This window comes from Trifolium pratense, linkage group LG2 (assembly GCF_020283565.1).
Source record: "Trifolium pratense cultivar HEN17-A07 linkage group LG2, ARS_RC_1.1, whole genome shotgun sequence".
In the NCBI taxonomy this organism is placed as follows: domain Eukaryota; kingdom Viridiplantae; phylum Streptophyta; class Magnoliopsida; order Fabales; family Fabaceae; genus Trifolium; species Trifolium pratense.
In genome coordinates, this window is record NC_060060.1 from 20,598,479 (window position 1) to 20,609,597 (window position 11,119).

At 31.9% G+C, this 11,119-nt stretch overlaps 1 protein-coding gene across 4 annotated transcripts; it reads right to left on the reverse strand.

The window, feature by feature from the left end:
- Positions 1-524: 524 nt before the first annotated feature.
- On the reverse strand, positions 525-8,072 carry LOC123906723 (mitochondrial Rho GTPase 1-like). 4 transcript variants are annotated; one of them, XR_006808979.1, is made up of 14 exons: positions 7,776-8,041; positions 7,472-7,604; positions 7,218-7,367; positions 6,900-7,076; positions 6,487-6,732; positions 6,287-6,355; positions 6,098-6,153; positions 5,811-5,892; positions 5,366-5,577; positions 5,215-5,284; positions 4,932-5,044; positions 3,971-4,109; positions 1,109-1,290; positions 525-813 (listed from the first exon to the last, which is right to left on the reverse strand). XR_006808979.1 is itself a non-coding variant. In XM_045956693.1 (14 exons), the coding sequence occupies exons 1-14, from the start codon at positions 7,985-7,987 to the stop codon at positions 752-754; spliced, it is 1,908 nt and encodes a 635-aa protein (XP_045812649.1). In that variant the 5' UTR covers positions 7,988-8,072; the 3' UTR covers positions 525-751. The 4 variants fall into 4 exon arrangements, 3 of the variants coding, with proteins under 3 accessions (XP_045812649.1, XP_045812651.1, XP_045812650.1); XM_045956693.1 differs by having other exon boundaries at positions 1,109-1,295; positions 7,776-8,072; XM_045956695.1 differs by lacking the exons at positions 525-813; positions 1,109-1,290 and adding an exon at positions 2,908-3,638.
- Positions 8,073-11,119: the final 3,047 nt, after the last annotated feature.

An 11,119-nucleotide genomic window follows, 5' to 3' on the forward strand; every position in this document is an offset into this window, starting at 1 on the left:
ATAGATGTGAATTGTGTGTTATTTACACCAATTTATGAAAAATTCTATTTATGATGATTATTCGCACCCTTGCACGAACAACCATTTCTTAGGCTATTAAACATGTTTTGGATACGATTGATCCTTGTATTGAACTATTGTCAATTAATGAGATTAGTTAAGTTTGCTTGTTTTAAAAAAATCATTTTAAGTTTTAACACTCAACTATTATTTATTTATTTACTTGACAAAAAACTGAATAATTTTTTTATTATGAACACCACTTATGAATAAAACTATAACGAATACAAATTTTATAAAATCTACCGTTAGATTGTAAGTTTATATCATATAAATCATCCATGTTAAATTTCACAAAAATATAAAATTATATATAATTATAATTACTTTTTATGTTATTTATAATTTAAATAAAGGATAATTATTTTTATATTTTGTGTTAGTAATAGTGAAAACTCCATTGTTATAGAGAATTTTTTTAATTGATAATGAGAAAATTATCAACTGTTTGAGAATATAAAACATGTAGAAAACAATTTATGATATATAAACGGGGCTTAAAAAATGAAATGTTATTTACATATTTAATTCGACAAATTTATATATAATGCTCCCACTACTCTAAATTTCTAGCTTGGTCACTGCATTGACCATAGGCAATAGATGGCTTAAAAAGCCTTCAATGTTAGGCAGGCTGCATCCAGATCTAAGGCATGGAATGATCACACGACCCATTCACAAAACCTGTCTTTTAACCAGACATGTTTTTTCTTACAGTACCCACCCCAAACGCCACGACCGCTGCAAGTCCAACTGCAATATTATGTGATAATAAAATCATTAAACAAAGAATCAAAAGCCACACTTCAGATAAAGTCTTCCAACAACAATGCATGAGAAGCAAAACAAGCTAAATGCAAACACCAACAGGGACGAGTTCATTTGAATAACACCTCAAGGTTATATATAAATAACAAATCATTGGAAAATCAAAATGAGCTATAAAACCAAAAGAGAGAACACATGAACCATGACAAATCAAATCACCCAAAATTTAAACAGGTTAATAGGCTCATTTTATTTAGTGAGAATATACTAAACCATATACCTGAAACAAACATAAGAGAATGATCTATGAGTCTGTGGTACTGCTTGCGGAGTTTTCCAGCTTTAGTTTTTGGAATGCTTAAATGAGGATGCTCGGCAGCAGTTACAATTCGGTGAAATATATTGTTGGAATCCCCTAACTTCACACTGATTGGCATGGGAGCATGCACTCCTGTGTCCTGACTAACCTACAAAACACCATTGGCATCAAGAAAGAACGTGTCGTGTGCCATGATTATATATGTCGTGGAAGACATCAGTATAATTTTTACTGACAAGTTCTGAAACTCAGGTAACCCATAAATGAAAAAGATAACATTATGCATGTGTTTGGTTCTGCGTTTTTTTTACTCAAACGCGAGTCTGGATGTCGAAACGCGATTTGAACTGATTCCTTGATGTTTGGGTGGTTGCAGAATCGATTCTCTAAAACGCAGTTTTAGTCCCAAACGCGAGTAACTTAGAAGCTACAAATGGGAGCTTTCACATTCAGTAAAATCGATTTTGAGATTTAAATGATGTGGGGCATGTATAATTTTTCTTAATCTTCCTCTGGTACCCTCAACCCCTAAACTTATTTTTCAATTCCTGAGTGCTGCGATGACGGTGGTTTTGCGGCTACCATTGCTTAGGTTGAAGAAAACAGATTCTTGGGCTCGTTACTTTTGCCTCTGGCCCATTTAAGTTGGGTTTTTTTTTTTTTTTATTGTTTGTTGATAGTAGTGTACTTTTTTTAATAAAAATACTAGTCTTTTAATAACTTAAAATAATCAAGTTGTTCTATATTTTAGGTTTTTTTTTTTTAAAAAATGTTCTATTTCTTTATACAATATTTTATTGAAATATATGTTTTTTTTAAGGATGAAATATATAGTTGTTTTTTTTTTTGTTTAGAATGAGCTGGAGATCGAACCCAGAACCTATGACATACTACCTAAATCTCTCACCACTAGATCAAACCTAGTGGCTTTGAAATATATAGTTTTAAATACAAGTAAAACCTATTTTCTAAAAAAAAATACAATTAAAACTTATTTTGGTACAACTAAAACCTATTTTGGTAATTGTATACCCAAAAGCAATTTTAATTCAAATTATCGAAACAACATGAATTGATGAAAATCACTTTTCCGTGAATGTATCCAAACATAAACCAATTTAATTAAACTCACTTTTAACCAAAATCAATTCTGTCAGACTCAATTCTACCAAACTCAATTCTCCTATGCATAAAGCAAACACACACTATGTTCTTCACTTTCTGCCTTCATTTGCAAATCAGTAGAAAATGTTACAAATATAAGGCCCCGTTTACTTTGGGAAAACATTTCTATTTTCATTTCCTAAAATTTATATTAGTTTTACTTGTTAATAGGCAGAAAATAGACTCTTTTAGTGATCAATTGGCTTGCATTCCTGAACCAATGAAAATTATTTTCATTATTTTTGGAAATACAACATCCCTTGATAGCATTTTATCTTCTCTCCATCACAATAACTCACTGCACAAATCTCTTGTCTTCATACTAGCAAGTTAAAATTAACACAATATAGAATATGAAAACAAAACAAAAAATACAAAGTAAACAGAACTTCCAAATATAATCAGATCAAATGGAGACAGAGTCATATCATAAAATGAACACCAACAATATCAGACAGAACACGGACTTATATTAAAATGCACATGAAAGAAGGTGTTGTAATAAGAACAATAGTTGTCTAATTAATGAAGCTTATTAGAGCAATCATAGTTAACAAATCAAAGATAAAGTCAAACCAAAGATAGTTAGTATTTTGTAGAACCGTTTCAAACTTCTGCTTGAAACAGGTATAGCAATATTTATGTAAATGAGGTGCAATGCCTTATTTTTGTAAATGAGGTATTGCAATATTTCCAAAATCTTTGTTTTTTGACGATACCAATATCTTATTTAATGGCGTGAAACTGCCATTCAAAGATGACATACAATAAATGCGCAAAAAATGTCACAAATCCAAAACATCACAATATACAAAAGGTGAAACAATAAAAATTAAATTAGCTTTCAATCTGCTTAATCAAATGTCAATCTGAAGATCAAAGCATACATATACACAGACTACTACATGCTATATAGTTATTACTAATCAGAAAGTTTGGATGGAATCATAATTCCAAGACATACATGTCATTCACGTTGTTAAACATCTAGTTATCTAACCCATCCAACAATATGCATGTACAATTATGTATATGACCATGCAAATAAATAAATTAATGAAAAGGAGAAAACTTACAAACAGTACCCCTGTTTATCCTGTTACCCACTAAAAATTTAACACGTGTATTGAGTGATCCACATCATACCAAGGCCTGTTAATTCCATTGACCCCGTTACATCTCTGTTAACAACAGAAGCAATGGCACCAGCAAAGGTTTTTTCCAATATTCCGTCGAGAAACTCCATGCTGATGATGGTCTATGAAAAACTATAGATTCTTCCATGAGAATGGTGGCACCTAACCCCAACTATAAAAGACTACATCGCCTATTCCAACCTCCAATTAATTGCAATAATCAATTAAATACCATATTAGTAAGGCAATGTAAAACTCACTGGTTAAACTGACAAATAACAGTGAAGCTGGGAGAGTTAAAGAGTGAAACTAGGGTTGGAATTTTAAAAAAGAATTGACAAAATTTGAGGAAGAATCTTTATATAATCTGAAATTGATTTTGTTGATGGACTTGTGAACTGAGACGTGTATGATGTGGATCACTTATACAAGTGTTACATTTTTAGTGGACAACAGGATAAATAGTACCTAAACCTAAAGTACTGTTTGTAAGTTTTCTCCTAATGAAAAATACCATAGTTACCTCTTTTACAGCCATTGTAAATGAATCCTGATCTTCTTCAGCTGCAACTATAAGACAGGGCACCTGAAAGCCAGTGTCTTCTCCATGACCAGCAATTTTTAACAAGAGTTCAGATGCCTTCCATGAAGAATTGTCGGACCTAAAATTAATATTTTGTCAGCTGAGAACTACACAACAAACACTTTCCAGGTATTTAGTAGATTTCCAGGTATTATGTAAACACATAATGACTTTTTTTTTAATGGAAGACACATAACACATAATGACTTGTAAATCTTATTTTTAAGTTTTTTTTTTTGAAGAAGCTAAATTAGCCCACCCAAATTGGAATCTTATTTTTAAGTTGTTTGAAGTTTATGTTTGTACTACCGATTTCAATTATAATTTATAAGCAAAAAGAAGAAAAAAAACGTTTGGTGCTCTGAAATATAAGTATATTTAATTACTTTCATCCAAGTTGAATGATGTCATCTTTAATTAATAGAGTTTTTATTTTGCAACAACCCTTTTGTTCTCATGAAACATGTTCCCATGAAGGGCAGTGTAGGAAAGACCATTACTTTTTTTGATGACATTAAGAAAATTAATTAGAGTTTACAAAAAATTATTAATTAGTGTAAAATAATAAGGTACATTTAATAATAATAATAATAATAATAATAATAATAGGGACCGGAAGGATTTACAATTGTTAGTTTGAAAAATCAATGCCAAATGCACGATGGAATTTCTAAATGCTTTTGTTTCAGATGTTGAAAAGTTGCATATGAGTAAAAATCCACATAAACGAGGTATCATTTTTGAGTTTATATACACAGAAGGCACCAAGTAATAATTTAATATCGAAACCTATCCTTATAATAACCAATTTTTTGCCGATAAAAAAAAAAAAATTTTAAAAAAAGGTAATCCGTAATTTATATCACATGTTGGCATTATTAACTTTAATATAAGTGGTCACCTGTCATGAACAAAAACTGCAATGTCACATGAGGCTAAAGACTCCTTGTTGGCCAGCAGCTCTGTGACTCCACCTTCAGAAATCTCTCTCAGCACAAGATATTTTTTGTTTTCCTGCAAACAAAATGTTGAACCATGAATCGGAATATATAAATGTCAACATGTACAAAATGAATACATCAAATGAAGACTTTGGTGTGAGAAAAGGCGAAAGAAATTAAATGTCTTTCTCTGTCACAGTAAGAAGCTATTGTCAAATCAAATGTCAATAAAAGATCAATTACCTTAGAGATATCAACAACATTTACAGCATATCTATCCTTGTTGGTTGGATTGTGAACATCAGAACTTGGCCTGCATTATGAATTTCAACAATATGATGCTCAATAATTAAAGCCTTTGTTACCAGGAACTTCAAGGTAACAACTAAAATACCTTCCGATGAAAGAATTCAATAATGCAGATTTTCCAGCCTTCATAGGCCCAAAAATGAAGCACTGCAAAACATTTCGTTCTGAACATTGTTTTTTGCGATCCACACGTCGTCTCCTAGTCAAACATATAGCAGATGATGGATCACCAGGATAACCCATGTATTTTAAGTACTCCACACTAAAAGTTGGGTTTAGAAGTGTCATGAGTGCCCACTGTCCATAAAACATAAAACATATAATATATAACAATACTGAGGTAAATTAAATGCTATATGCAGTGAAAAGATACACAGAACAGACATGTAAAACTCAGACAACCTTGATTCTCAAATAATTTTCAAATCGAGTGATAAAACTATCCATAGAAGCCCATCACTTTTCTACAAACATTGTTCAACAAAGTATAAGGAAGAGCGACTAAAGACAAAGATAAAAGACTTGAGCACCTTTGACAAAAATGCATCAAGTGATAGTCCTCCAAATGCATTCCTTTCTACAGCATCCTTGTATGGGTTTTCAATCCAGGGACTGCAATTAAAAATCATAAAATATCAATAGCATTGCCAAGAGTCCTAATTGACATTCAAATTCGGGAAAGGCATACATATAAAAATGTCATAGCTGGACTTTTGTAAAAACAATGAAGAAGCAAAGTCACACGTATTGTACCACATCCTTAAATCATGTATGTACATTTGAAAAATTGCACAACATAAGATTACAAGCAATCTACCTTTCTAGGGCAGTACAAAACAATTCTTCAAGTTCACGGGGTTGCAGCACCTTATCCTGAAGTTAGGAAACAATATGGTTAATTTGCAAATTGTATAATGATAAAGTCGGTTGAGAAAATGCCCAAAAATGAATGGGAAGCAGCATGAAAAAGTGAAATTATTCAAGGTTATTTGCACAAATAACATACCGAATCGCCATCAAACTCATCAAAGATTTTCACCAAGAAACCAATTGCTTGATTTGTCAATTCAACACTCTGTAGACATTAAATCCAATGAGAATAGAGTAAAATAAGTTCCCTATTGTCAACAAATTGAATACAAACAGGTATAATATATATATATAGAACATAATATGTGATGCCACAATTCATCTCAAAAGAAACACCTGATCAGGTGCACGTTTCATAGGTGGAATGAAATCATCAAGTTTGACATCATCATTATATCCAAAATTATTGAGCACGGTCCATATTGTCTCAATAGGCCCTTTTTCTATGAAAAGGGCATGAAGATGTAGAAATCCTGTCAAAGTGAGTCCTCGTTCATTCACACTTATAGACGACTTTTTTTGCACAGCCTTCTTTACATCCAAAATTTCATGTGGTTGCAAAGGAGCATTGAAACATTGAACCTGTAAAAAGTTTTGTTAGAATTTTGACAAATCTTATACGCAAGTTAACCTAGGATAACATGATGTGAACAAAGCTTTTATTCAAGCTACAAGGTGTCGGACTATTATACTGGGGTAATAAACAAGCCAGCATTCTAACATTCATTATGAGAAGAAAAAATTAAAACCTGAAAATCATTCAGTTCAGCATCACTAAGAGAACCATCTCTGTCACGGTCACAAAGGATAAAAATCTGCTTCAAAGCCCACGCACATCGAAGTTTTAGAGTTTTAGACTCCTTATCTACTAAAGGAGCGGTGGGATAAAGAGTAGCCTTTTGTGCTAAGAAGAAAACATCAGAGACCTTCAACAAGGGAATTTAATTACAATTGTATGAAACAAAATCCAAATATAATTGTAGCAATGAGCTTTAAAATAAGATTTCAAAAAACAGAGGAATTTGATTGCAATAGTATGTATGTATGTATGTATAAATAAAAGATACCTGGATACTACTATATGCTGAACACTGAATGCATGCTTCAATCTCACAGAACTGCTGCATTAGTTGTGACATCATCTGTCCTAGGCTCACTTGCTGATTTTCATCTTGCAGATCAAGCTTACAACCAACCACTATAACCGGAACTTTGACCTGTTCACGAAGTTACTTAAAATATATTTATCTATCTATCTATCTATCTATGTCAAACATACTTACATTCTCTAAAAAGAAAGTTGAGATGCAAAAACAAGTACCTTTAATCGGCAAAGATGAGGGAGCCAAATTGTGGTTAGATTTTGAAGTGTTTGAGGTCGATCACACGCATAAGTGAGGACTACTGAGTCAGCCTGCTTTAGTTCATCATCAACTATATCTTTGTCCTCAAGACTACAACAAACAATCACAGGAAGAATATTCAGATTAGGGTAAACATTTCTCAAACAATAATCATGAATTCAAATTTCAGTTTTAATTAAGCAAGCAAATAAGAAACATAAATGTGAAAAGGTAATAACAGTTGGAGTCTCAATTATGGATATGAATGAAGGAAATTATTACCGAGAAGAAGTGTCAATGAGTTTGATTGGGATAGCATCACAATAAGGGGGCAATACAGGATTCTTAAAGACCCTTGTTCCAGCTTTATAGCCGGCCGCGACATGAATGAGGCTGGATTTACCGGTTTGACTGTCTCCGGCGACAACAATACGAACTATGGGAGGACGACGTCGCTGGATGGACTTAGATGATGAAGCTTTCACTCCCGCCATTGATACACAGACACGCTGACACGAACAAACCCTGGTAAAAGTAGTAACTAAGACGCTTGACTGTTTGATAGAATCAAATATGTGTCCGGCTAACCAGTACCGCGACACTACTTAAGGATACCAAAATGAGTAATTTTTATATTGAAAAGAACATTTTTTATACATATAAAAAGTAAATTACACAATTTCCAATACATTCATACCTTATTTAGCTCCTTAACTACTGGGGCACTAGTTAACATTTTCCATTAAATATTTGATTTTAAGCCAAAGTTTGGTCCCGGGTTTGGATAGTATGCTAGAGTAGGGGTGTACATGGGTTGGGTAAATCCGGTTGACCCGGTCAAACCCAACCAATTCAACTCAAAAAAGTGGGTTGGGTCGGGCAAGCGGGTGGGTATGGATTTCAAAAATGAAAAACCCATAAAAAAATTGGGTTACGGGTAAAACCGGACCCAACCCAAAAAACTCACTTACCCACTAGTGCTATGTTTTTTGAAATATTTTTTTTGAAAATACTAAAGATTTTTCCATTTGATCATTAAATATTTTTTATATTTAAAATAAGTTATACTATTTTTTAAGAAAATAGAAAGATTGAATAATTTTTATAAACAAATATGATAATTTATCGCACTATTTAAAAAATAAAAAGAAAAACTTGAATAATTTTCATGAATATATATTATAATTCATCATTTCGTCATTTGATATTAAAAAAAGCAAAAAAAATTATTTTCGGTAGCAAACTATCTAACCCGTAAATTAGTGGGTTTACACGAAAAATATGTGATTATTTTTTATAGTGAAAAAAGTTACAAAAATAATTTGGGTAACCCACTACCCAACCCAATCCAACCCGGAAATTAGTGGATTTATCCAACCCGGCCCAATGTTATAACGGGTGATTATTTTCCTCGACCCAATCCGGAGTATCCTATGTGGTTCGGGTTTTGGTTTTGGTCAAACACAACCCAATCCGGCACACGTACATCTCTATGCTAGAGGTCTTGTATTCGATCTTCAGTAAAAAAAAAAAATATTGATTAGTGAGTTTATACCCAAATTTCATAAAACATGTTTTGTTTTTACATAAAGTGTATAATAGATACAAACATACACAGAACGCACCTGCCGCATGTCTAAATTTTTAAAAATAGTTTTTCATCTTTTAATGCTTTTGTGCTTCCCTGTTCTCTCTCAAAAACCCTATTAATGTGCGCGCTCTCTCGTAAACCCCATTATTAATGTGTCTTTAATTTTAATTAATTAAAGATTGAATTTGAAAGTGTACTCCCTCCGTCCCAAAATATAAGTAAAAGTTTGTCGACAAAAGTAAATATATTTAGTCCAAAATTTGAACTAAATACATCAAGTTTGTTTGACTCATTTTTTATTATATTTTGGGACTGAGGGGGTATTTTATTAAGAGATTAGTGAGTTTATACACATTCAATTCTACGACATTTTCTATTTATTTTTCATGCGACGGTGACGACGGCTTGAGGGTTTTTGGTGTGAATTAACGAGAAAGGAGATGAAGGCAAGAACACGTTAAGATTTTGAATTGTATTGAAAATTTAATTTATCGTAAAGATATTTTAGTTGATCCGGGGTGTAACCAGATTTTTTTGAGGTGTGGGTAGAAAAACTCTACATATTTTAATATTTTTACTATATGGTCCGTTTGTTTGAAGAGAAATAGAGAAGAAAACAAATAGGGAAGAGAAGATGATTTTCTCTTGTTTGGAATGCAGAGAAATAGAGAAGATATTACAAAATCGTGTGACCCACTACTTTTTGGTTTCTCTTCGTGACATTGACAGCGAACCAGGGACGGAGGGAGGTAGTGTGTTGTGTGGGCACTTGCCTGCACAACTTTTTTAGATTTTTTTTTTATATACTAGTATTAGTATATTGAGTGTTGATATTTTGAGTAGTCTCATCCATCACCAATTGAAAGTAAACTCATTTCAACCCATCACACACAATACATATAAAAGACAATTAAAAATTTAGTTTTTCAATTCTTGGTAAAAATATGATCCATATTCCTATAAACCATCAAATTAGTCCCTAATTTTATAGGATACTTTTAAATATGTCTTGGAGATTATTAATATTTAAAATAGGTCTTCGGCTCTATTAAATTGACAAATTGTTCTTATATTTAACTACTTAGTATCACTTAGATATCTATATATTTTTTTGGTCAGATAATCTAATGGTTAGAAATTTCACCCTTAGTATGGATAAGTGGGGTGTCCGAGGTTCGAACCCCGGTCCTGCATATAAAATTCGACGTTCCTACCAACTAAGTTAAGATATCTATATTTTAACAACTTACTATCAATACGGTCTATTTATTTAACCACTTACTATCAATGTAGTCTATAAGATATTCTTCAAAAGAGTAATATGAATAAAGTAAAGTTTGAAAGAGTGAGAAACCTTTTTAAATTATTAATAATCTCATAGACCTACTTAAAAGCATCCTACAAAGTCACCAACGAATTTGTTTATTATTGTAATGAGAATTAACATATATATTATTACCTTGTTGAACATATATTTGTGTTAATTGTGAAAACTTCATTTAGAGTTTGATAATTGAAAGTATTGCATATGATGTGTTCTATATATAATATGTGTTATATGATCATAGTTTTAATTTGGTAAAAAAATTCTAACACTAAGCAATAAAAATATTTTTCAAAAAAAAATCATGTTCACAACTCTCATCAATTTTTAATCCTTAAAACACTTGATCAATATGAAAGTATAAAATTTGTGCGGTCCATCTATAAAAATAGATTTTTGAGAGTATACATTTAATACTACAAACTTATATATTTGGTGCCCCCGTTATACAAAATTCCTGGCTCCGCCACTGCAGCGAACTAGCTTAATTTTTCTGTTGTTCCATTTTTACCCTTCATATACTCATGTGTAGCAAATTAGCAATTGCTGTTAACAAATTGAATCGAATCTTGACCACTGTATCACAAATTGAATTGAATTGAATTGAATTATGTGGTTGTTATTTTTACTCTCATGCCCTGACTAACCTACAAAACACATTGACATGTCAACAGTTGGTTCAGTAAAACATTTGTTTGAAAATTTCTCGGC